This window comes from Mustelus asterias, chromosome 13 (assembly GCF_964213995.1).
Source record: "Mustelus asterias chromosome 13, sMusAst1.hap1.1, whole genome shotgun sequence".
NCBI classification, from domain to species: Eukaryota; Metazoa; Chordata; class Chondrichthyes; order Carcharhiniformes; family Triakidae; genus Mustelus; species Mustelus asterias.
Genome location: NC_135813.1, coordinates 69,535,675 through 69,562,639, shown reverse-complemented (window position 1 = coordinate 69,562,639; position 26,965 = coordinate 69,535,675). Strand labels below are relative to the sequence as shown.

The 26,965-nt window shown below is 42.5% G+C and overlaps 1 protein-coding gene across 1 annotated transcript in view; it reads left to right on the top strand.

The window, feature by feature from the left end:
• Positions 1–26,965, top strand: part of ksr2 (kinase suppressor of ras 2) — a 389,906-nt gene that overhangs the window by 118,248 nt on the left and 244,693 nt on the right. The window contains exon 4 of the mRNA XM_078226092.1: positions 19,971–20,475. Coding sequence (XP_078082218.1) covers positions 19,971–20,475 — 505 coding nt within the window. The remainder of the gene's footprint in view (positions 1–19,970; positions 20,476–26,965) is intronic.

The window sequence follows — 26,965 nt, the reverse complement described above, 5'->3', positions numbered from 1 at the left end:
GTTTATTCTAAATTAAAGGACTTTGCAATGTAATTGGTCCTTGTGGAGCCTTATTCCAGTTGGAGGCTCTCCAATACTGCTGTGCTCCAATGACTCTTGTTTAAAAGGTTGAGTTAAGTTTGGAGCCCAGGGAATCTTTAATCTGGGTCTTCCTTTATACATTAAGAAGTCTCACAACACCAGGTTAAAGTCCAACAGGTTTATTTGGTAGCAAATACCATAAGCTTTCGGAGCACTGCTCCTTCGTCAGATGGAGTGGAAATGTGCTCTCAAACAGTGCAAACAGACACAAAATGTTTGCACTGTTTGAGAGCACATTTCCACTCCATCTGACGAAGGAGCAGTGCTCCGAAAGCTTATGGTATTTGCTACCAAATAAACCTGTTGGACTTTAACCTGGTGTTGTGAGACTTCTTACTGTGTTCACCCCAGTCCAACGCCGGCATCTCCACATCATGTCTTCCTTTATATGCATGGAAAGGGTGGGGACGGTGAAAGAAGGGGAGGCAACCTTCCTTTGATTAACTAGAATGATTTCCAATTATCCTGACATAGCAGAGGATATGTTGATCCTGGAACACCAGGATTAGTGGGAACTCTGCACAACTATCCAGCGTTCCAACATTGAGTGATAAATCTAGCAGCTTTGTTAAATATTAGTCTATTTTCAAAAGATAAAATGAATGTTTACTTGATTTAATGGATTTGTTTGCTAGTGAACCATTTTATTGTGCTACAGATTGTAAATCTAGTAAATGATAAACCCTCAGTTGATGGTTTAGGATTTTTGAAAGATTTGAATATAACCCTAAGCAAACTTTGTCACTTTATAAACCTGTGATTTTTATTCTCTGCTGCAATCAGTTAGTGTAGCCCAAACTGGCAATTAGCCTTTATTATGGTAAATTGCTTACCAGAGCCAGTACAGATCTTGTAAATCCAGATGACGGAGAGTATCACCAATTAAGCCACTTTGTATGGGCAAGATGCTATCCAGGACAATCATCAATGCACATTATGTGCAGACTGCTTAGGAAGAGTCTTAACTCTTCTTGTTTCTCTCAAAAAAGCCTCGACGAGACAGATTCCAGTGTTGAATACCTAAGTGTTGTTTACAAAGCTCTACTGGGTTGTGTCAGTATAAAGAAAGATTGAGAATTGCTGCAATGTCTGTCCTTTATACTCTGGTCGGATGATGGTGTGGAAATTGTGTCCTCTTTTGGTGGTGTTTATATCTAGCAGCAAAGTTGCACTTCAAGATTACCAAATTTGCATAAAATAAACCTGCAGAAGATCCAAGTGAACAGTGAACTATGGTTTGGCCAGTTAGGGATACGAAAGAACAACCATTGAATGCAACATTCGAGTTCACAAAGTATATTTGCATTGCAAACAGCCAAATGGATTGATCGACCATAGACTAACTTTATCAAAAAAAATTCATGAAGACACAGCTTGCTGGTACCATTTTGATACAAATGTATTACATTTAAAACCATATTAAAACAGCTAAAAATCCCGTGTCACTGTCAGGTCAATTTGTAACTGGCCATTTAAACAGATCTTAGTGACATCCAAAGAAAAACCCAGAAGAAAAGTATGTAATTAATTATTTTTAATAGCAGTGAAAGGTACGAGAAAGAGGATCTTGAGGATGGAGAGATTTGAATGGGGAATAATGAGGATAATTTTAGCCACATTTTCTCTGAACAGAGTGCTGAGAATTTTATTTTAGCAGAGCAATCTCCGAAGGAAAATCAAGTTTCTTCTTACTGAGAGCATCAGCGTACCCTGATTTTAGACAGCAAAGGGGGTCCTTTATCTTTACACCAAATGCAAAACCACAATAAACCATTTTTAAAAATTCATTCATGGGATGTTTGCATCTCTGGCCAGCCAGCATTTATTGCCCATCCCTACTTGTCTTTGTTGGTGAACTGCCTTCTTGAACCACTACATTCATGTGGTGTAGGAACACCAACAGTGCTGTTGGGGAGGGAGTTCCGGGATTTTGATCCAGTGACAGTGAAGGGGCATCAATATATTTCCAATTACATCAGGGTAATTCAGTGGCTTGGAGGACAACTTCCATGTGGTGGTGTTCTCATGCATCTGCTGCCCTTATCCTTCTAGATGGTAGTGGTCGTGGGTTTGGAAGGTGCTGTCTAAGGATCCTTGGTGAGTGCCTGCATGCATTTTGCAGATGGTACACACAGTTGTCACTGTGCATGTTTGGTGAAGGGAGTGAATGATTGTGGAGGGGGTGCCAATCAAGTGGGCTGCTTTGTCCTGGATGGTGTCACGTTATTTGTGTTGCTGGAGCTTCACCCATCCAGACAAGTGGAGAATATTCCATCACACTCCTGGCCTGTATCTTGTAGATGATTGCATGTCAAATGGAGTAGAGGTCAGATGGATTGGGTCCCGCCCCAACATTAACTCCTTCCCCCGTTAATAGGTTCCTGCATCGATTGAAAAGATCACAGGTTTTCAGGCACAGCTTCTTCTAAATAAAATTACACCAGAGAATATCCCTAAGCTACACTGCAGTATTTGATTTAGTGAATGAAGTAAGTATTAATAAAGTTTAGATCGATGAGGAATACATCTTGTTGCAAATAAAATTAAGGAAAAGTACATGCAAATGCCACTGTTGTGATCACAATAATTGAATTGATCAGCATGTCAGATAATTAGTGTGCTCAGCAAAAGTTTGTCGTGAAAAGAGAAGCTAACGCATTTTCAAACAAAAGCACCTCTTTTAAGGTTTTTAGATTCATGACATTTTTACTGTATTGAGCTTTTCACAGAATGCTTCAGGGTGAGGAATGAAGCAGACTTGAAACCACTGCATAAGCTAGAGGATACAATTAGCATTCTTGGGGAAAAAAGAGGGGCTTAGTAGGCCAAGAAGTATGCAGCTGTCAGTTTGAAAGACAGTTATGAATAACTCAGAGTCAAGGATGCAGAAAAACATTAAACCAGTGCATCATAGCAAAGTCAGAAGAGTTGGACAATGGGACATGATGTATTCTGTGCTATAATTTAGACATACATGCTTTCCAAAAGGCTGCCATTGCAATTTAATTATCCGTTGGATGAATTAGGTCTCCTTTAGGTTATGAAGGATGATGATTAATAAATCATCAGTTAATAAATCTGCCTGCAGAAAGCAAACATGAAGCTAGCAAAATTCAAAAAAGAAGCTGCATGCTTACAATAGAATCACAGAATCACAGAATCGCACCGTACAGAAGAGGTCCTTCGGCCCATTGAGTCTGCATCAACACGTGAAACACCTGACCTACCTACCTTATCCCATTTACCAGCACTTGGCTGATAGCCGTTAATGTTACAACATGCCAAGGGCTTATCCAGGTACTTTTTAAAGGATGCAAGGCAACTCACCACCACCACCCTCCCAGACATCGCATTCCAGACCATCACCACCCTCTGGGTAAAATAGTTTTTCCTCACATTCCCTACTAAACCTCCTACCCTTCACCTTGTGTCCCCTTATGACTGATCCTTCAGCTAAGGGGAACAGCTGCTCTTTATCCACCCTATCCATGCCCTTATAATCTTTGTATATCTCAATCAGGTCGCCCTTCAGCCTTCTCTGCTCCAAAAAAAACCCCAAATCTATCCAACTTCTCTTCATAGCTTAAATGTTCTATCCCAAGCAACATCCCGGCGAATCTCCTCTGCACCCCCTCCAGTGCAACCACATTGTTCCTATAATGTGGTGACCAGATCTGCACACAGTACTCTAGCTGTGGCCTTAGCAAAATTCTATACAACTCCAACATGACCTACCTACTTTTGTAACTTATGTCGACCAAAGCCTCTACTTTCTTAGAAGACCAAAGAAATTTGGCATGTCTGCTATGTTCTCACCAGTCTTTACAGATACAACCAGAAAGAATGCTTTCTATGATGTATCACAGCTTGGTATGGTTCCTGCACTGTCCAAGACTTCAAGAAACTACAAAGGGTCGTGAACGAAGCCCAGTCCATCACTCAAACCAGCCTCCCATCCATTGACTCTGTCTACACTTCCCACTGCCTCGGAAAAGCAGCCAGCATAATTAAGGACCCCATGCACCCCGGACATACTCTCTTGCATCTTCTTCCATTGAGAAAAAGATCCAAGTTCTGAGGACACATACCAACCAACTCGAGAACAGTTTCTTCCCTGCAGCCATCAGACTTTTGAATGGACCTACCTTGCATGAAGTTGATCTTTCTCTACACCCTAGCTATGATTGTAACACTACATTCTGCACTCTCTCCATCCCTTCTCCATGTATGGTATGCTTTATCTGTATAGTGCGCAAGAAACAATACTTTCCACTGTATACTAATACATGTGACAATAAATCAAAACCAAATCGATTGATAAAGGCAAGTGTCCCATAGGCCTTTTTCATCGCCCCACTAACCTGCCCTTCTGCCTTCAGGGATTGATGGACAAGGAAGCCAAGTTCCCTTGTTTCTCAGAACTTCCTAGTGTCATGCTATTCATTGAATACTTCCTTGTCAAAGTACTTCTTCCAAAGTGTATGCACTTCACACTTTTCAGGGTTAAATTCCATCGGCCATTTATCTGCCCATTTGATTGTTCCATCTGTATCTTCCTGTAGCCCAAGACACTCATCTTCACTGTTAACCACCCTGCCGATCTTTGTGTTAGCCACAAACTTACTAATCCTAACCCCCACAAAGGCACAACATTTGCCACACTCCAATCTTCAGGCACCTCACCCGTGACTATCGATGATTCAAATATCTCAGCTAGGGGACTTGCAATTTCCTCCCTAGTCTCCCACATTGTCCTGGGATACACTTCTTCAGGTCCCGGAGATTTATCTACCTTGATGCGCTTTAAGACTTCCAGCACCACCTTCTCTGTAATATGTACACTCCTCAAGACATCACTATTTATTTCCCCAAGTTCCCTAACATCCATGCTTTTCTCAATAATAAATACTGATGAGAAATATTCATTTAGGATCTCACCCATCTCTTGTGGATCCGCACACAGATAACCTTGTTGATCCTTCAGAGGCCCTACTCTCTCCCTTGTTACTCTTTTGCCTTTTATGTATTTGTAGAAGCTCTTTGGATTCTCCTTTGCCTTATCTGCCAAAACAATCTTTTTTGCCCTCCTGATTTCTCTCTTAACTCTACTCCTACACCCCCTGTACTCTTCAAGGGATTCACTTGATCCCAGCTGCCTATGCATGTCATGTGTCTCTTTCTTCTTCTTGACCAGGGCCTCAATATCCCGAGTCATCCAGGGTTCCCTACTTCTGCCAGCCTTGCCCTTCACTCTAAGAGGAATGTGTTTACCCTAAACCCTGGTTGAAACACTTTTGAAAGCCTGCCACTTACCAGATGTCCCTTTGCCTTTCCATAGACTCCCCCAATTAACTTTTGAAAGCTCCCGTCTGATACCATCAAATTTGGCCTTGTCCCAATTTAGAATTTTAACTTTTGGGCCAGACCTATCATTCTCCATAGTTGTCTTAAAACTAGTAGAATTATGGTCACTGGTCCCAAAGTGATCCCTCACTAACACTTCTGAGTTGCTCCCCTTTTACCTGCTAGAATCCTCTCTTTTCCTTCTCATTTTATCCTGAGCCTCTCTTTTCCTTCTATTGTGGTCTCAATGGTATTGAATGAGTTTGATCAAGATATCTGACCTAGATGTGATATTTTTACATTTATACAGAAGGCTCATTAAAATAACCTGACCAATGTCAAGACTTTCTTTTGATTATCTCAACATCAGTGTTCATGATGTGTAGATGTAAATCTTACATTATACAGTATTTAGCAGGTACAATTCTTCCATTTGCATGTGCCCACCATCACCAAAAAGGGGAGACAGGAGTTTTAATCTGAATGTCCTTTTCCTAGGAGAATTGAAGTATTTTCCTTTTGTAGTGTTCATACCATCACACCTCATACCTGCCACCCAGCTAATGGCAAAGGATCATGATTGCATCAAATAACCAGTCTCTTGACTTAACCATATTTATTAGCTTAAATATTTGACTCCCTGTTAAACAAAAAAAAAGATTTGCTGGAGGGATGGAAAAGCCACCAATTAACAACAAGAAAATACCTGAGGATGACTGTAATGTCCTAACTATGTTTGAAGTTGTGGCTTATATACATAGATTCAAACAGATATACAACAGGTTTTATTGAAGAACTGCTCTGTTCAAACAAAGTAAAACAGCAGACTGAGCATGCACCCTAATAACATCACCATCAAATCATGTGATCAACTCTTAAAGCAACCTGTAATCCCTTTTAAATAGATGACATCCCATCCCCTTTATTTATGTGGTCATGACAACAAATTACTATGATGTTCTATATAGGATCAAAAATACTCCAGACACAGTATTGTGCATCATTAATCATTATATAGTCAATAAGAAAGTCGATCAGGAGGATGTCTATTCCTCTTTGGTTGTGTATGACATTCTGGAATTTGGCTGTCCTTGACCCTAGAAGTATGATATGATTCAGTAAATGCGTCTCCTTTTGGAATAAATTCTGTATCATTCTCACTCCGTAGTAACTAAGACATAATCACCAGGCAACTCCGATTCAACTAATTCTTCCATAGTGGTATTCACAACACTAGGGACTAAAGAAGTTGGTACTTCTGGAGATAAATCTAAGAAATTGTTTTGAGATGGTAACAATTGGTCAGTATGGTGTCGCCAAACTGATTCATCTTCGGTTTGAATCATGTAAGAAATTGGACCTATTTTTGCTAAAACTATGGCTGGTACCCATTTCTCATTCATGGTATAATTATGTGCTAACACTCGATCTCCTTGTTGAAATGCGCATTGTTCTGCCCTCACTTCTTATCTGGCAACTTGAGATTGTGAACTTTGGATAGTCACATGACTAGTGTTTCTATAAGATGCCGCAACGTAATAATGATCATTGCTCTTTTGAAGCTTCCAAGGATTGCACAGATCTTTAAGCTAATCCATTGGTCGGTGGATGATGTGTGGATTTTATATGCCAAATACCATTTACTTTGCGATAATCCTCAAACTCTTGTGAAGTAAACTGTGAACCATTATCGCTAACAATCTGTTCTGGTTTACCAATTTGTGAAATGGTTTATTCAGATGTATTAGATCCCATGATAACTACTTCTAGCACACTTTGAGTGTGCATCAATTAAAATTAAGAACATACAACCCTCAAATGAACCATCAAAGTTTACATGTAATCATTGCCATGGCATTTTTGGCCGCTCCCAAGGATGCAAAGGAGACAACAGTGGTGTATTTCTTATTCATGCACAGGATTGACACTGTCCCACTTTTCCTTCAATCTGAGCTTTCAGACCCAGCCAGCAAAAATAACTAAATACTAATTCCTTCATCTGAACTATACCAGGATGTCCTTTATGTAGTTGTTCAAGAACTCTTCCACGCAGACCAGGAGGAATGATCACTCCGATTCCCTGCAATAGACACTCACCTTGGGCATTCAATCAAACTTTTTACACACATCTGTGGGGTGGGAGGGTTTCCCAGCCGACTTCATTGCTGGAAGACATCAGCGGGGGCCGTTTTGCGGGCTTCCCACTGGATGCCATGGCCTCCATGAGTCTCCCAGACACAGCTTTCCAGTAGCGCAGAGCTGATTTCAATATGGAAATCAGCATTTCCATTTCATTAACTGGACTGAAGTCTCCGGGCCTGCTAGCATCTCCCCACCATTTCCACCCCGCCTGGAGTAGTTCACTCCAGTGGGGTTTACTCCTGCTCCCCACTAATGGGGAACAGGTGGTCTGACCCCACTGGAGCAAACAGAAGCCATTCAGCCCCCCCCCCCTCCCTGGGTGCCTATTGGGGGTGAATGGAGGGGGGAGAGGGTCCCGTTGCCACTCTGCATTGGGATGACTAGGACTGTCGGGGGAGGAGGGGGTGGTGCGATCGGGGGTGGCCAGGTAGAGGAGTCGGGGAGATCGAGGCTGGGTGGGGGGAAGAATGGTCATAGGGGCTAGCCCAGAAAAGTCGGGAGGCCAGTGATCAGATGGTGGTGTGGGGGAGGAGTGGGGAGGTTGGAAGGCCAGCGATGGAGGGACTGGCGAGCAATCAGCAAGCCGGCAATGTGGGGCCACTGTGCATGCGCCGATCTCTGCGCTGACAGATCAGCCCATCCGCAGTGGCCTGCTCAACCCTATGCTGCCGGCCTCTCGGGCAGGAAAAGGCCCCGCTTCCGGATTTCCAGAGTAAATCACGCTAAGGTACTCTGTGATGCACAGAGTGTCGGAGATTCATTCTATAAATCACGCTAAAAAAAATTGGTGGGATTTAGTCCCATTTTCCCACAAATTGGGGACTTGGAATTTGTTTGGGAGAATCCCAGCCATGGTTTCAAATCAAGATGTGAACGATGCATTCCAGCTATTGTTTCTTTCAATACCATATCAATTATATCTATTATCTTCCCCATCACATAGTTTCTGGTATGTTTCTGCACTTGAGAAGCTGTCATAGGCAAATGGTCTACCAAATAAAAAACATCAGCAAAACTAATTGTTGATATCTGCTCAAGTGGTAAAGGTAAACGTGATAATGCATTAGCATGGCACTCAGATTGGCGATACTTTATATTGTATGAATGCGCAGATAAGATAAGTGACCATCTTTGCAATCGACTTGCAGCTAACAAAAGTATGCCTTTAAAGAGACCAAAAATAGTAGTTAAGTGTTGATGAGCAGTCAGTAATGTGAAATGACAGCCAGATAAATAATGATGAAACCTTCGTATGCCAAAAATTACACTCAATGCTTCTTTTTCTAGATGAGCAGAATTGGATTCAGCAGTTGTCAGAGTACGCAAAGCAAAAGCTATTCATTGTTTTTCTCTCGAAGGGGCAGTAAAAGTACTGCCCTTACTCCATATCGTGAAGCGTCACAAACAAGCAGCAATGGTAGCTTTGGATTTAAATGAACCAACACTTTAGACTTCTGCAAGCATCGTTTACATCCTTGTATGCTTTCTTACATCCTGCTGTCCATGCCCATGACTGTTTCACACATAGCTACATTATGGAAACCTTTGCATAATGTAGCTAAGTTAGGAACAAATTTGCTATAATAATTTAATGATCCTAGAAAGGACCTCAATTACATCACATTTGTCGGATGTGGTGCTTCTAAAATAGCGTCCATCTTCTTGGAACCTTTGGAACCTTTATGTTGACCTTTACTATCAATAATGTGACACAAATACTGGACTGGCATCTTGAAAAAGTCACATTTTTCTTTCTTGATACACAAACCATATGCTTGAAGAAGTTCCAGTGTTGCTTCTAAATTATTCAAGTGTTCTTGTTCACCGATCCCTGTATTTAGAATATCATCCAGGACATCATCCAGGTAACTTTGAACACCAGAGAGATCATTTAAAGTCTGATCTATCAATCTTTGGAATAGGGCTGGTGCGGATTTTATTCCAAAAGGTAATTTGTTATAATGTAAAAGACCTTTATGGGTAACAATGGTAAGCAATGGTTGTGATACAGCTACGTATGCTTGTGAAAGATCAATCTTGCTAATTTACTGCCCACCTAATAATCCAGCAAACAAATCTTCAATTAAAGGAAGCAGATATTCATTGGCGTACTACACTGGATTTCTGGTTGTTTTAAAATATGAACTGAACCACCTGGTTTCATGACAAGTACAATGAGAGTAGCCCAGTCGCTCATTGTAACTGGCTCTAACACAGCAGTGTTAACGAGTTGTACCAACTCTTTTTCGACCTGAGATGAATTTCATATGGCATTGGTCTTGCTTTGAGACTTTTTGGTTGACTATTGTGCTTTATCTTGAGTTTCACTTGAACTCCCTTTGTTGAGCGAAGTATCTCTTTGAATACACTCTTGTATTTATCCAGAAGGTGCTGGAGGTCTATTTTGGTATTGTGTTGGCAGCATTCCAGTTCAACTTTATCTTCTCCAACCATGATCTCCCAAATAGGGCTGGAAAATTACCATGGACCAATGGAGAGGCAACTGTGCTGTTCGCACACTCAACTCTACGTTGACCATGATGTAACCTTCTAATGGCAAAATCTCTTCAGTATATGTCCTTAAAATCACATCAGCTGGTTTTAAAGGAAGATGCTTCAGCTCTTGTTGGTATGTAGTCTCTGGAATCAAAGATACAGCAGCACCAGTATCAACCTCCATCCTAATAAAACTTCGGAATCACCCCGAATCTGTGAGATCCATCCTGTATGGATAACCTGTTCGGTTGGAGCTCTTTATCATATTTCTGGACATTCTCTTCTTCACAATCGGAATTCTTTTCCACATTGTAAATTATTTTTGTAGAATTCAGTGTGTTCTTCTTGAAGGTACCCAGATTCTTCTGAATATTCTTCTCGGGGGAAGCTGGTCTAGCCCAACAGGCTTTTGCAATGTGACCCATTTTGCCACAATTCTTGCATTGACTATCCTTGCTCCAGCATTCACTCGCTGAATGGCCCATTTTGGTTCATCTGTGAAATGCTTGTTGCTGTTTTGAAAATATGCAACTTGAATAACAAGACAAACGCAACAGAAGTGACCACAGCTCTGAAAGAGGACACTAAGCTAACTCAGAAAATAGGATGTTTCTTGATCTAAAAGATCCCATCACACTCTCCCATTTCCTGCTCAATAATTGTACCTGATCCAGCATCAATAGAAACAAATTATCTATTCATTAATCTCATTACTCTTTGTTGGATCTTGCTGTGTACAGATTGCCTGCGTATTTCCTTGTATTACAGCAATGACGACACAGCAATGATCATTCATTCGGTGTAAAATGCTTTAGAACATCTGCCAAGGTGCTATATGAATTGAAGTACATTCTTTATCTGAAGTGCGGTTTGAACAAACAATCTTCAGAGTGCTGCAACTGAACCAAAGCTAACAGTTGCTGAGATGCGAAAGCCTTTCCACAATTCCTCATGCTGCACTTTCAGCTCACCTCTGAAATTCACTCCCAATGGAATAAATATGGCATTTCCAATTCTCACAATCAATCTTGAAGGCCCTGTGGTAAATTAGCCAAGGATTGACGAATTATGGAGGCAGTTTTACTTGATTGTGACTATTAGAATTTGACCCTTGCTTCCATTACAGAAAGGGAAACCTTTAGTCTGAATTTAGGATGGAATTCTCCCACCTGGGTACTAAGTTCTCATTGCAGGGGTGGGAATGTTAAGTGTTTTCCACTGCAGAGGCCAGCAGGAAAACATGCCAAATCTTTTGGCCTCAAATCTCTGTTTTGTGCTATATTTAATGGTGGGGCAGGCATGATGGTGCGTAGTCTGTTATGCTATCTGTGTCATATGAAAAGGCACCCAATGTCACTGAAAAAAAAAAGGATCTCCTGAAAATGAAGACAGACCTCCAGGAACATTCTGAGATTGGACGATGGACCCCTTCCAGGGCACCAAATCTGGAAGGTCCACCTGAATATGCTCTGGTGGACTGGCGTCCAGGGTTGTCATTGGCCTCCATCCTGAGACAGCCTCCGGTATGGTTCAGGTGAGCCCTTACATCGGAATGCCACATTTTTCCAAATGTGTGTTGCACCGGTGTGTTTCCTGCTGGCACAGCTGGAAATCAGGTGTGGGGTAGTCACGTCTTCACCTGCATCCCATTACGGGATGCAAATAAGATTTGCAGTGGCCTCTAGCGGTTTTCCTGATCCGCCGTGGCAGAAGATCCCACTGTAAATTCCCGCTAGTGTAAAACTGATTTTTGGGCCTATGGCTGAATTCTCACCCCGACTCATCGTGGAACCCACCAGCGGGGACTTGGGAGAATTCCACCCCTGGTGTCCCAAACATGATGGGACAGTGGTCTAAACATACTGCATCAATTATTCTCCCTCACCACTGTGCCATCCCCTCCACTGTATTTATAAAAATCACAAGAAATTTTCCAATAACATTTTGAATATCTGACAGCTTGTGAAATTAGTAAGAAGGCTGACGTATGTGCATATTTTAACTTATTGGCTGCCTGTGTAACACAAATAGCTTGAAGCTGTGCAATTCTTCCATCAATCACTTTGATATCAGTGTTTTCATGGTCCAAGTGATATGTGAGATGTGGCTCACTGTCATTGCTCCCAACTAAATATACCATTATATGGTGTCATTTGATGTGGCGTTGTGAAACCTACTGACTCTATGTAACTCACCATAAATTATTATGGAAATCTTGAAAGTTCCAAATGCCACTTCAGATGTGTATGTGTAATGCAAATCCTGAGCATGCAACCACATAGCTTTATCCATTCTCTGAAAATCCGGCCCTACTGAATCTCTGTGACACCTACCATCCTCTCATTGGCTGTAGGTGCTTTTTGAGTGAAGCCACCAACCATTTGCAGATTATCCAAGGGATATTGTCAAAAGCTAATGTCGCCACACATGCATAGGGTTTAGTGGGGAGTTGGCGAGACACAAGCAGGCACAAAAGGAGGACATTACCTTCCTGAATTGAGGACTCAGGCTAGAAATCTTTACAGTGTGACTAAGTGTGTCACTTTTGTAGCTCTCTAGATATTTCTGTGGCTGCCATTAACTTTGCAAGAACAACAGAAATGGCTTCATTATCACCATCAATCTCAGTGAGCCGGGATCAGAGCTATTCGCCACTTATTCATTCACCTGCACAATTGAAATCGGACTAAAGGCATTGAGAAAAAACCTTAATATCAGAACAAATGCCAAAATCAGGAATAAACTGCTACCATTCTGCAAAATAAATGTAGTGTTTCTCATATATGACAGAAAAATATTACTGTACCTCATTATTGCCACGTGTTAGTGAGAACAGACCCTGAATAACAAAACTATAGTGATTGTGGCAGCAGCAGGTACACAGCCATGCAAAGACAGCACCACATCATGATTGTCAACATACAAACATAGAAACGTTCGTAGTAGACAGTCTGTATAATACTTTAGCCAACAGATAGGTGTGGAATAAGGATTACTGTCAGTGACAAAGATACTTTATATATGCAGGTGTTTTTCTTTACCTGTGGTGGGATTTGAATGCAAAACCTTTTCACTCAGAGAATGCTACCACAGAACCAAGGCTACAGCTTGGTTGAATATTGAGAATTGTTGAGAAAGCATTGTCTACACTCTCTACTCTGATTCTGGCTTTCTGCACACCCCAGATTTTTACTGCTTCACTGTCAGCTGCCAGGACACTAGATTCTGGAATTCTCTCCCTAAACCTCTCCACCTTTTTCTCTTTCCCCTTTAAAATGTTCCTTGAAACCTACTTCTTTGGCCAAGCTTTTGGTCATGCATCCCAATATCTCAACTAAAAATTAGAAAATGCTGGCATACTCTGTGGAGGAGTTAATGGGCAGGGATTTCGTGGAGTCAAGCCAACTCCAGGGATCTTTTCAAAATGGCAGGCAGGTCCTGGATGTGGAAGTCCTCACCCCATTTCTGACAGAATTTCTGGAATTAAGAAATTACTGATGACCATGAAACCATTGTCGATTGTCAGAAAAACCCATCTGGTTCACTAATGTCCTTTAGGGAAGGAAATCTGCTGTCCTTATCTGGCCTGGCCTACATGTGACTCCAGAGGCACAGCAATGTGGTTGACTCTCAACTGCCCTCCAAGGGCAACCAGGGATAGGCAATAAATGCTGGCCAGCCAGCGATGCCCATGTCCCACAAATGAATAAAAAAAACAATTTTCTGTATGCTTGGGAACAGGGTTAAGGCATGGTTCATACCCGAACTCAGGGCTATTTGAAAATAGTATATTATAAATATACCCCATTTTAACTGTTTCCTAGACCTTATCTGCCGTGTGGAAGTCTTGAATTGGTGGAATAGACATGAACTCTCTTGAAGGGTAGATAAGGTCCATTTAAGTGTCATTATCTGTTTTTTAAAATCCCCAGCTCTTTAAACTTTAACAAAAAATAGGCTTCTGCTGTCAAATAGAGTAAAGGAAAACATTTGCTGGAATGCTTTGATTAACAGGCCAACTAGTATAGTTTAGCAAGAACCATGACCAGCTTTTTCACAGTTTCAATAGAGTTCTTTGTTAACATTTCCAGGGAGGTGTTGTTACAGCTAAGGTCATTATGAATGTTTGGCTGAGTTTCAAAAGCTACAAAAATACTTATCTCAAAGGGAGTTCTGAGTTCAAGGATTGGCTGTCTTTGATGTAGACACTGAATAGAAATTTGTTTTTATAACAGATTGAACACTTGAAGGAATTTTAAAACTTTCATGAATGGGAGTTTTTTTCACTATTAGGTGTGCATTAGTGAAAAGCTGTATTACATTGTTAGGAGCTTAGTTTTTTCATCTCCATATACTCTTGATGTTTGCCCATGGTGGAGACTGTGTGAGTGGTTGTGGAGGTGGCATGAAGGGCCATGGGGATTATAAAGGACATGGGGAAATCATGAATAGGCATGGAGGGGCCATGGGAATATCAAGCATGGGGTGGAGTTGGGGAGAGGGTCAAGGCCTAGAGGGCTTAACAGCTTCAAAAACGACAGGGACACAGTCCGGTGAACTGAGGTGGGCCCTCTAACCAGCCGGCCTCAGCACTTGTCTGTCTCATGCTTCCAGGGTCAGTGGGCCTGATTCTACCCATTCACTACCTCTTCGACGTCAAAATATCTTGCAATGGGCCCTTAAAACTGAGGCGGATTGCCAAACTGGGAAACTTCCTGACTTGAGTTACCTGCCTCGATTGTGAAAATCCAACCCACTGTTTCAGAGCAAGGTCCTTTCTCCAAAGCTGAAGGAAGATAGAAGTGTAATAGGCATTGAGCAATGAAAGGGAGGAAGGGGGAGGAGAAGCATAAAGGGAGGTCTGTGGTAGGGTGAAGGGAAGGAGAGATTAAATGGCCAAGATTTCATGGTGCAAAAGGAATGATAATGGTTGTAGTAAAGAAACAAAAGATTTGTCTGGAATGGGTATGAATAGCAGAATAATAATTCACCAATGTCAGACTGTAAACTTTGTCCTCCGTTTCTTTTTTTTTTGCATGTGTCGGTCTTAATCTTGTTTTGCTTTGTTTTTGGACATAGCTCTTTTATTATAATAATAAGGGTATAACTAATTCCTTGAATTTTGGGTGAAAACAACTCCTACCAATCCATCCAGTCCTTACCCAAGTACTTGGTTGTTATTTGAGGTGTAACTAGGTCAGCTAAATGGACAGCATACCCATTGTAGTTACTTGCTAATCTTTCATTTTCATGGCGATTTGCTAAGCATTTCTATTTTTTAATGATTTCACTTTTGGATTTCTATAGTTTTATCACAGCTTTGCTGAGATGCCATTGTTATCATACATTCATTTAATCTCTAAAAGAGGATGTTTGCAGGATATGTTTCCAGGCTACTGAGCAATTAGTTGTTTTAATCATTTTTAGTATTTCGATGCTGTTGTTATTTGCCTACTCTTCGAACACCATTTAATCTGATTTTACATGGATTTTAAAGGGACACTCTAGCCCCTGCTTCCCGTTTCTAATCATGCCAGGCAGCAACTCCAATGTAAACAAAACAAAAGCAAACTATTGCTGGTGCTGCAAAATTATATTTTAAAAAATCAGAAAATGGTGTAAACACTCGATCAGCAGACTAGCGAACGCGGGTGGAAATCTTTGAGCTGAAAATTAGAGATGGCAGGAAGCCACCACTGTATTTTGGCAGGAAGCCACCACTGTATTTTGCACCATCAAGCCGTTAACTGCCTGAGTTTGTGCCTTCTGATCCTGATGAGCTGTTGGCCCATTAGATGGCCAGCCCCAGAGCGTCACTGGAAACAATGGCCACTGCTGGGATTGCAGTCAGTCCCCGACAGGGAACAGTGACAAAGCTCAGTCGGGTAGGTCCTGGTATGGTGGGGTGGGAGTTTGGGATGTGGTGATCACAAGGTATGGGGGGGAAACAAACAGGCTCGGGTCTTGCCACTGGGGTGAAGGGATCCTCCACTGGGCACAGATGGCCTCCCCATTTGGCATGGCATGGTATTCCCCCTCAGCCCCTAGTTAAACCCCAGCAGAGGCAGGTAGACGATAGGCACATTGCTCGCTACAGTGACTTCTGTTCTGGATCAAGACTTTATGGCCCCATCAGTGTGTCTCTCACCCAGCTGGTGCGGTGGGCCATTTAAATTCCCGTTTTACTTTGGTGGGACCATGACATCCCTCTGGATGGGAGGGGCCATAAAACCCTGGTCCTGGTAAAGTTGCATTGTAACTGCTGCTGGAGGTGCTGGATCTCCAAGTCAGGAACCAGTGTTACCAGCATCTCAAGGTCCAAGTAAAGTTGTAAACGGTCTTTACAAAAGAATTTGCTTCATTCTTTTCCTGGTTCTGATGAAGGATCTCCAGCTGAGATATGAATCTGTCTTTTCTCTTTTCCTGCAGTCTTGCTGTGTTACTTCCTAATTTCTGTGTTTTAGAAGGGCATGCAGGACATGTTGGCAGTTTTTAATGTTGGATGAGGTTGGGTGGGGGAAGGTTTTGTAGCCTTAACGCCGATATAGACCAATGTGTCGAATGGCATGTAGCAAACACACATCGCTGGGATTTTCATGTGTCCCTGTCCCCTGTAGTGTGTTTTCCAGCAGTGGAGACGGCTTGCCATTGCCCACCGGTGGGATCTTCCAGCCTTGCCAATACCGATGGTGTTTTGTGTGGTTCACCCGTTCTGCTTCTGTGGAATCCACCACAGTGGATCACCTTCAACTGACTGGAAGCTTCTGTTGGTGGAAAATCTCACCCTATGTGATTGAGTATTGTTTCAATAATCTGCCTATCCAGTGACAGACTATTAGTGTTACTTGTTCAGTGTTCAGGGTAACTAGCATTTGTCCTTATGAGCTTTTATTGAGAATTGAATAAGATTTCAGATTTAAATAAAAGCAAAATACTGCAGGTGCTGGAAACCTGAAATAAAAAAACAGAAAATGCTGGAAAGACTCAGCAGGTCTGGCAGCATCTGTGGAGTAAGAGAGAAACGTTTCAGGTCCGTTTGACTCTTCTTTCATACACATTTCAAATTTGTTTTGAATTGCTATTGCTATGGGAATGAAGATCACAGCTGAAAACAAATGCTATATTTTGAACTCTTGTCTAAAAAAACTTACTGTTCACCGTCCCCTTAGTGTATCCTCTAAATTCTGTGCAAGTGAAATTATTAAAATGATTGTTTCACTAATAGCAGTAGTTCTGTTCAAGTAAAGTTTATTTATTAGTCACAAGTAAGGCTTACATTAACACTGCAATGAAGTTACTGTGAAATTCCCCTAGTCACCACAGTCCGGCGCCTCTTCGGGTCAATGCACCTAACCAGCACGTCTTTCGGAACGTGGGAGGAAACTGGAGCACCCGGAGGAAATCCACGCAGACCCAGGGAGAATGTCTGTGTGAAGTTTGCACAGTGACCCAAACTGGGAATTGAACCCGGGTCTCTGGCGCTGAGGCAGCAGTGGTAACCATTGTGCTGCCCCTCCTGTTAATGGTAAAGAAACAGATCCATCTGATTAGCTTAATGGGGATTTTCCTGATGTATAATTAAAGGGACTTGGCAGTTTTTAGCCACTATCCATTTCTACATAAATACTAAATACTGTACATGGAACAATTAATAGGTGAAAATGTCTTTCTGGCTCAATGAATATATTAAACCACTGGAGCAAAGTTTAAACAGTTTATAAAACCACATAAATCCAGAGATAGTGCTTTTTGACAAGCTTAATGATGCTCATTATTATTAACAATGCCACATACATGCTCTATTCCCTGCTACTGTTTCCTTTTTTTTCTCTTTCTTCAAGTATTTCCTTAGGGCTTGTCATTTGCCATTCCATGTTTTGTCCTTTGAATACTGCTAACGGCAAAACAGCCATGTAAACTTACTGACAGAATAGTACCAAGTAATGGAAAGGACGCGCAGACAAAGATACCAGAATATTTTAAGCTAACTCACCAGTTGGGAAGATGGGATCAGGTGCTATACTGGTTTTACACCCTGCCTAGTATAACTCTTTACTGATTTAAAAAGAAAATGTTTTGCAAAACCAGTGCTGCACCTGATCCTGCCACTTTCCCAGTGGGCAGGTTGGGTTAAAAATGCCTGAAGAAACTCTAATTCTGCAGGAGCTCTCCAGATTTGTTGCTGTAACTTTGATGGAAGACTCGTGGAACCCTCTTGGTGCCAATGGAGCACTTTGTGCCATGCATGCTTGGGCTGTTTACCTGCTTAGCAATACTGCTATGTAGTCTGAGGCAGGCAGCTTCTTTAAGGTGTGACATCTTCCTCTGCACATGCTTCACAGTGATAAATATTTCCATCACCTCCTCCCTTGAAGCAGATTCTATTGCAGGCTTCTGGAGGGGAGCGGGGTTGGGGGAGCACCCTCATGCCAAGCAGGGTGTCTCTCCTGGCACCATCACATGCCATTAAGTTCTATTTTCTTACTCTATTAGTTTTGCTATCTATTGGGTTTTGTCAGCCTCCTGTTATCCTTGGAGCTTTTCAAACTCCTTGAAGATCTGGAGTCACATATAGGTCAGACTGGGTAAGGACAGCAGATTTCCTCCCCTAAGAACATTAATGAACCGTATATTTTTGAACAAAAATTCCAGAGGTATGTAATTAATTGAATTTAAATTCTCCCAGCTCCTATGATGAAACTTGAATTAATGTCTGGATTATTAGTCTAAGCCTTTGGAATCATAGAAATCTTAGAAGCCCTACAGTGCATAAGGAGGCCATTCGACCCATCGAGTCTGCACCAACAACAATCCCACCTTGGCCCTATCCCTGGAACCCACATATTTACCCTGCGAATCCCTCTAATTTACGCATCCCGGGACACTAAGGGACAATTTAGTGTGGCCAATTCACCTAACCCACGCATCTTTGGACTGTGGGAGGAAACCGGAGCACTCGGAGGACCCCACGCAGATACGGGGAGAATATGCAAACTCCACACAGACAGTGACCCAAGTCGGGAATCAAACCCAGGTCCCTGGAGCTGTGAGGCAGCAGTGCTAACCACTGTGCCATTGTGTCGCCCTTTGGGTTACTCGTCCATTTACGTAAGCACTATGCTACTGTACCCCATAAACAGTTCATAGTCCTAATAAAGTGCCAATCACATCAAAATATCGCAAAACTATTTCACAAATGTTTGATGTTTTGAAGTGTCGGGATTATTTTGCAGGCAAAGGCTAAAAGTATTGTTTTCGGAGCAGGTAAACTGGGCTTTACTTTTTTTGCGATATTGATGATGAACCTGACCCGGGTGTCCTTGATGCTGACAGTCACATGACAGAGATATCTCAAACTGATTGAAAAAAAATGTAGATGTTGTTGTGATAGAATGCAATCGAGTGCAAAACTTCCTGTTTCTCATCTCTCCTTTGAAAAGGTATAACTTCACACATTAACAGTCCAATTAGAATGCGCTTATAATGTTTCTCAGTACACCAGCAGAAACATGAGTTGAAGGAACAGCTTATTTCAAGGAAAACAAGAAAGGAAAACATTTTTTTACAGCAGCTTTTATAATCTGGGAACAGCACAAAGTATTTTGCAGCCAATAAATTACTTATGAAATGTAGTCATGAGTACATCTAAACTCTGAGGCATTTAGGCAATCTGAGCCCGTAACTAAACTGTTAGCAAGAAGTAAGCTGAGCATTTTCCTGAATTGTTAACTTCATGCAGTCCTGAACAGAAGTAACATTAGAGACACTTTTTAAAGGAAAAATGGTGTTTTAACCAAAGCAGATTTGAGACAATTGCTTATCCATTAAGATTGCTAATTAATGAGTTATTTTCTTACGGTTTTCATATTTGGTGGATTTAACGAACATGCTATGTTTTTGTAATGCAGGGAGTAGCCATTCCAGCCAAGACTGGGCTATCCAGTGGCCTACAACAGAAACTGGAAAAGAGAATACTCCTGTCAGCCAAACAGAACCTGTCCAGTGGCCTGGATGCCATACCGCACACAGTCCCAAGTTCCCATCAAAGTTCCTGCAGCAAGACTTCCATTCAGTGCCTGTGCTAGGACCCTCTTGTACTTATGCAGATAGACTGACCATTGGAGATCCGATTGGACTTTACCCTACATTTGAGAGTGGACCAAGCTCTCTGCCACCATCTCCACGACAGCGACACGCTACTCATACCCCTCCACGAACCCCTCCCATTGTGACAACAATGACACCCCCGGGAACGCCACCAGTGAGGAGAAGGAATAAATTGAAACCACCTGGAACTCCTCCACCAACTTCTCGCAAATTGATTCACCTTATCCCTGGCTTCACTGCACTACACCGAAGTAAATCACATGAGTTCCAGCTAGGAAACCGGGTGGAAGAAACACAAACCCCAAAGTAAGTCAAACACTCTTAATGCATTATAATTTCTCATTGAACTTTATGTCTTAACCATCAACTGTATTATCTCAACAATGCTGTCTTAATAAAAATTTTTTACATTAATTTAATTTAAATCTCCCAATAGCTATTTGAAGATAATAACATAGTGTAGATCTAGTGAATAGGTGAAAGCTCTATTCATTTAAACAAGCTTCTGTCAAAGTAACTTCATCCATTCAAGTTGTGACATACTGTAATGCAGTTAGCTAACAAGTATGTTTGTAAAATATTGGGCCTCAGTTTACTGTGGCAGGTCCTCGAAAGGTGTTTTCATTAGTTGGATTTTCCCTTGTTTGTTCAGGTATTTAAATTTTTTTGATGGCGAGTTAGAATCATACAATCCCTACAGTGCAGAAGGCCATTCGGCCTATCGAGCCTGCACCATCAACAATCCCCATCCAGGCCATATCCCCATAACCCCATGTATTCACCCTGCTAATCCCCCTGACACTAAAGGTCAATTTAGCATGGCTAATCCATCTGACCTGCACATCTTTGGAGTGTGGGAGGAAACCGGAGCACCCGGAGGAAACCCACACAGACACGGGGAGAACGTGCAAACTCTGCACAGACAGTAACCCGAGGCCGGAATTGAACCTGGGTCCCTGGTGCGGTGAGGCAGCAGTGCTAACCACTGTGCCACCGTGCTGCCCATTGCTGAAATTAGGAGCAAATAACAGTGAGGGGAAATACATATCTGGAGACTGAGTGAGTTGGGACAGCAATCAGATTGACAGATTGTGAAATTAACAGTTCAAGGACTGAGAAGGAGGTATAAATCCAAGTTTGTATTTTTGTTTCTCTTCATGCACCTAATGGTACACAAGACAGGTTTCATCTGCTTCCATAGCTAGTTATTCTTGGAACAGGTCTCTAGTTTATCCCCAGAGGCTTATAGCTTGGGGGGTGCCACTACGCATCAAGTATGGCTGACCAGGAGTCTCTCCCTCTCTCACCACCAAGTGTTGGAAGGATTTTGCAGGTTAATACTCAACCTGTTTGGCCGCATTGTGAACACACCTTCCTTGTCCGTCAAGGCTTAGGTTGGGACTCCAACTCGGAACTTTTGGCTCAGAGGCAGGGACGCTACCCTTTGGGCCACAAGAATAAATTCAAGTAAGTGAATTGAATATCAGATCAAGCAGCGAAAGAGAAAATAGAGGCAACAAAAAGTTGAATTCGGAGCAATAAAAAGGTGAAAGTAAAGTAAAAATGAAAAGTGTTAAATCTGACAAGATTAAAATCTCCAGCAATTAAAATTTGAAGGAATGAAACTTCACATTTGGTTCATTTTCAGTGCCCGAGAGGTTTACTGGCAATAATTAATACTTATTATGTCTTTAAAAGAGTATTTAAGTTTGAAATAACTTGCATTAACTTTCTGTGGCAAGTTTAGTAGTTCATATCTGCTGCTCAACTATAACATCATTCAATGCATTTCAATGGTTAGTTAGATTTTCATAACGCAAATGTCAGAGTGGCACATCTCAGATAGCAACTTTTGCCTTTTTTAATTTAAGCTTTGCAAGTAAAGTAAAGTTTATTTATTAGTCACAAGTTAACTTCATTGTGGTGTCAATGTAAGCCTATGTGAAAATCCCCTAGTCACCACACTCCGGCACCTGTTCAGGTACACTGAGGGAGAATTTAGCATGGCCAATCCACCTAGCCTGGACATCTTTGGAAGGAAACCGGAACACCCAGACAAAACCCACGCAGTCACGGGAAAAATGTGCAAATTCCACACAGACAGTGACCCAAGCCGAGAATCAAACCCGGGTCCCTGACGCTGTGAGGCAGCAGTGCTAACCAGCGTGCCACAAAGTGCCCTCGTCTGAACCTGCTGAACTAGTTGTGCAAGCTTTTAGCTTTTGTTACTTTAGGAGGATAAATAAGTTGGGCATAGCCCAGGTAAGGGAAATTGTGCTGGGTCTTTTGGGAGATAAAAACCCTAACATTAAATTAGTTGCTTCCTATTCTGTTTTCTTTGTGCCTTCATCTTGCAAATGCAGAAATAAATCAATTTGAACTGAAATTACACTGTGGAATTTTGTTTTGAATAGTTTAGTGCACCGAAATATCAAACAATTTGATATGATAGCGCTAAAAGTCTGAATGAAATTATCATGCAGCCTAATTTCGAGGCTTTTATAACTAAAAATGAACAACTAAACATGGTTTTATTAACTATTTACCAAATTAAATTGTCACTCTATGAACTGAATAATATGTTTTCACTGAAGAGTTGAAAATTAATTTTTAAATAAAATCTCATCACACACAACCAACCTGCTGTTAGGAGAGTGAGCTGCATGAACAGCACCTATATTTTTACCATATTAATTGATATTATAGTCCTCTAGGAATTAGGTTGCGGGGTCCACAAAAGCAATGTTGTTGGGAATATAGTGCAGGAGCAGATCTTTCAGTTGAGGTACAGATCATGGTTGATTTCCTGCCTTTGCTTTTTTAAAATTCATTTACAATATATGAGCGTTGCAGGCTAAGCCAGTTTTTATTGTCCTTGAGAAGGTGGTGGTGAGCTGCCTTCTTGAATCGCTGCAGTGCCTGAGATGTAGGTAGAGCCATATCCATTCAGAGGTTGAACACTGACACCACACCAGGGAATACTCAGTTGGCACCTCTGTCACACACCTGGACAAGATGAAAGAAAATGCTGCCACCAGACAGAGAATTTATTTTTTCACGTCTCTAGATTCCAACCTGATCTGCATTTTAACCTTTCCTGTCTCTATTTGATTGATACTGCAACAGATGGTTCTCTGAATTTTCTCCTGTTATTACTTCTAGGCTTCAGACTGAATTTTTAAGAATTCATTCCTGGGATGTGGGCATCAGTGGCTATGCCAGCATTTATTGCCCATCCCTAATTGCCCTTGAGAAGGTGGTAGTGAGTTGCCTTCTTGAACTGCTACAGCACCTGAGGTGCAAATACACCCAGAGTGCTGTTGGGAGGCAGTTCCAGGATTTTAACCCAACGACAGTGAAGAAACAGTGTTATATTTGCAAGTCACGGTGGTAAGTGGTTTGGAGGGGAACTTCCAGTTGGTGGTGTTCTCATCTGTCTGCTGACCTTGTCCTTCTAGATGGTTTGGGTTTGGAAGGTGCTGTCTAAAGAACACTGGTGAGTTCCTGCAGTACTTTGTTTAGATGGGACACACAGCTGCCACTTGCATTGGTGGTGGAGGGAGTGAATGTTCGTGGATGGGATGCCAATTAAGTGGCTGCTTTGTCCTCAAGGTGTCAAGCTTCTAGAGTGTTATTGGAGCTGCATTCATTTAGGCAAATAGAGAGTTTTCCATCACACTCCTGACTTGTGCCTTATAGAGGGTGTGGAGGCTTTGGTGAGTCAGGAGATGAGTTACTCACCGCAGGATTCCTGGCCTCCGACCTGCGTTTGTAACCACAGTATTTATATAGCTAGTACACTTCAGTTTCTGAACAATGGTTAATCCTCAGGGAGTTGATAGTGGGGGATTCAACAATGGTAATGCCATTGAACGTCACGGGGAGATGGTTAGATCCTCTCTTGTTGGAGATGGTCATTGCCTGGCACTTGCATTGCACGAATGTTACTTGCCACTTGTTAGCCCAAGCTTGGAAATTGTCCAGGTCTTGCTGCATTTGGACATGGATTGCTTCAGTATTTGAGGGGTTGTTAATTATGCACAATCATCAGCAAACATCCCATTTCTGACCTTATTTATGATGGAAGGGAGAGCATTGATGAAGCAGCTGAAGATCGTTGGGCCGAGGACACTACCCTGAGGAACTCCAGCAGTGAAGTCCTGGAACTGAGATGATTGACCTCCAACATTCACAACCATCTTCCTTTGTGCCAAATATGATTCCAACCAAAAGAGAGTTTTCCCTCTGATTCCTATTGACTCCAGTTTTGCTAGGGCTCTTTGATGTAAACTTGGTCAAATGCTGCCTTGGTGTCAAGGGCAGTCATTCTTACCTCACCTCTGGAGTTCAGTACTTTCGTCCATTTCTGAAACAAGACTGTAATGAGGTCAAGAGCTGGTTGATACTGGCAGAACCCAAACTGAGTGTCCGTGAGCAGGTTATTGCTAAGCACATGCCCCTTGATAGCACTGTTGATGACCCCTTCCATAACTTTATTGATGATTGAGAGTAGACTGATTGTGGCAATAATTGGCTGGCTTTGATTTTTTTTTGTATAGGATGTACCTGGGCAAATTTTCACATTGCCATTGATGCTGGTGTTTTAGCTGCATTGGAACAGCTTGGCTACGGGTGCAGCAAAATCTGGAGCACAAGTTTTCAGTGCTTTTGCTGGAATATAGTCTTTGTAGTATCCAGTGCCTTCAGCCGTCGGGCATACCCCTGCTGGCTGGATGAATGACGCGCAAAGAGGACAATTCAGGCGGTAGCCCAAAATAGGTTTCGTGTCATTGTGAAATTTCAGTAGGATTGTCCTCTGCCTCTGGTGGATTGGGAATCTCTGGAGGAGCAAAACCGATTTGCACTGTATTAATTGGATGCAGATGAAGGCCCACCTGGAATCGTGTCCCCACACTCTATTACCCATGATACCAGCAGGAAAACATGCCAGTCCAGAACTTGTCTGGAACAGCGTGGCATACAAAGGTGGGGACTTACCTGACGAATGCCGGAGTTCGGGATGGAAGCTGCCAGCGGCACTCAAACACCACAGCATCCATGGGGAAAGCATCCAACTGGTGGATCTTCCAGTTTCATTGTCTTTGAGGAGGTTCAGCTTCCTCCTTCAGTGGTGGCCTTTTAAATATAGCACCCAGATTTGATGGTGGGATGCGCACCATGAAGCCTCCCCTGCCACAGAAGGAGTTGTGAAACTCCGGATGCATAATCGATTACAATGGGGACAGAGGATATGGCGTGGTTTCCCTTTGGCCTCCGTAGAGGTAAACACTCCCTGTCCCCGCTCAGGACTTAGCACCAGATGGGGAGAATTGTACCCTTGATATCATGTGGAGTGAATCGAATTTGCCGAAGACTGGCATCCGTGATTCAGGGGACCTCTGGAGAAGACTGAGATGAATCATCCACTTGGCACTTCTGGCTGAAGGTTGTTGTAAAGCCTTATGTTTTGCACTGATGTGTTAGGCTCCCCCATCATTCAGGGTGGGGATACTTGCGAAGCCGCCTCGCCAGTAAGTTGTTTAATTTTCCACCACCATTCACGACTAGATGTGGCAGGGCTGCAGAGCTTAGATCTGATTTGTTGTTTGTGGGATCTCTTAGCTCTGAATATCACGTGATGCTTATGTTAGTTCGCATGCATGTAGTGCTGCATCGTAGCTTTGCCAGGTCGACACCAGGGGGGCAATTCTCCCAGCCTGCTGTGCTGCTTTTGCCGGGAGACTCAAGAGGAGGCCATTTAGCGAGCTTCCCACTGGGCGCCAAATCTGAGTCTCCAGGTGCTGGATTTCCGGCGCAGTCAGCTCCACGCCAGAAATCCGCGCGGAGCTGTATACATTATGTTAATACTCATTGTAATATAATTTACATATCATTTGTGGGCCTGGGACTGAAGTTTCCAGGCCTGGTAGAATCTCTTTCCCCATCCCCCATCAGCAGTGTTGGAGTGGAGGGGGGTCGAGGCGCTGGCCTGGACATGTCCGGGGGTCAGCGATCGGGCTGTTGCGGGGGAGGGTCACATAGCCAGCAATCAGGTTGCTGTGTTGGCCATCGATCGGAAGGTCAGCAGTGTGGGGCTGCTGCGCATGCGCCGATCTCGGCACTGACAGGTTGGCACATGCGCAATGGCCCGCTCAGCGCTATGCTGCCGGCCCCTCCAGCGGGAATAGGCCCCACCCTCTGATATTTCGCATGATTCACGCTAGTGCACTCTGCAGTGCACAAGAGTGTGGGAGGTTCATTTTGAAAGTCCCGCTGAAAAAACCAGCGTGATTTACTCCAGTGTTTATGTGAATTCGACACTTAGAATTCATTTGGGAGAATCGCCCCCTCCATGGTTGTGTCATATCATTTGATGGCCCTTAAATACCAAAAGTCAGTCTTGAACATTTCAACTGTCTCAACCTCCATAACATTTTTGAGCAAGCGAGTTCCAGGTAGCTTTTGTGTGAAACAGTGCTTCCTGCTTTCAATCCTTCTCGATCTAAGTACTTGAGTTTTAATTTTAAGTTTGGTTCCTTTGTCTGAACTTCCCCAGGAGAGGTAACGATTTCTCTGTACATACCCTATCAAATTCCTTTATCATATGAGAGAGCTCGATTAGACCACCTCTCAACTTCAAGGGAATACAAGTCAAGTTTATGCAATATGCCCTCATGATTTATAGACATCAAAAGCTATTTTGAATCATTACATTGATTTGTATCATAATATTTACGATCACATTTATGAGCAGCACTTCTTTCCCCACTTGTACGGCGGTTACTTTTAGTGCAAA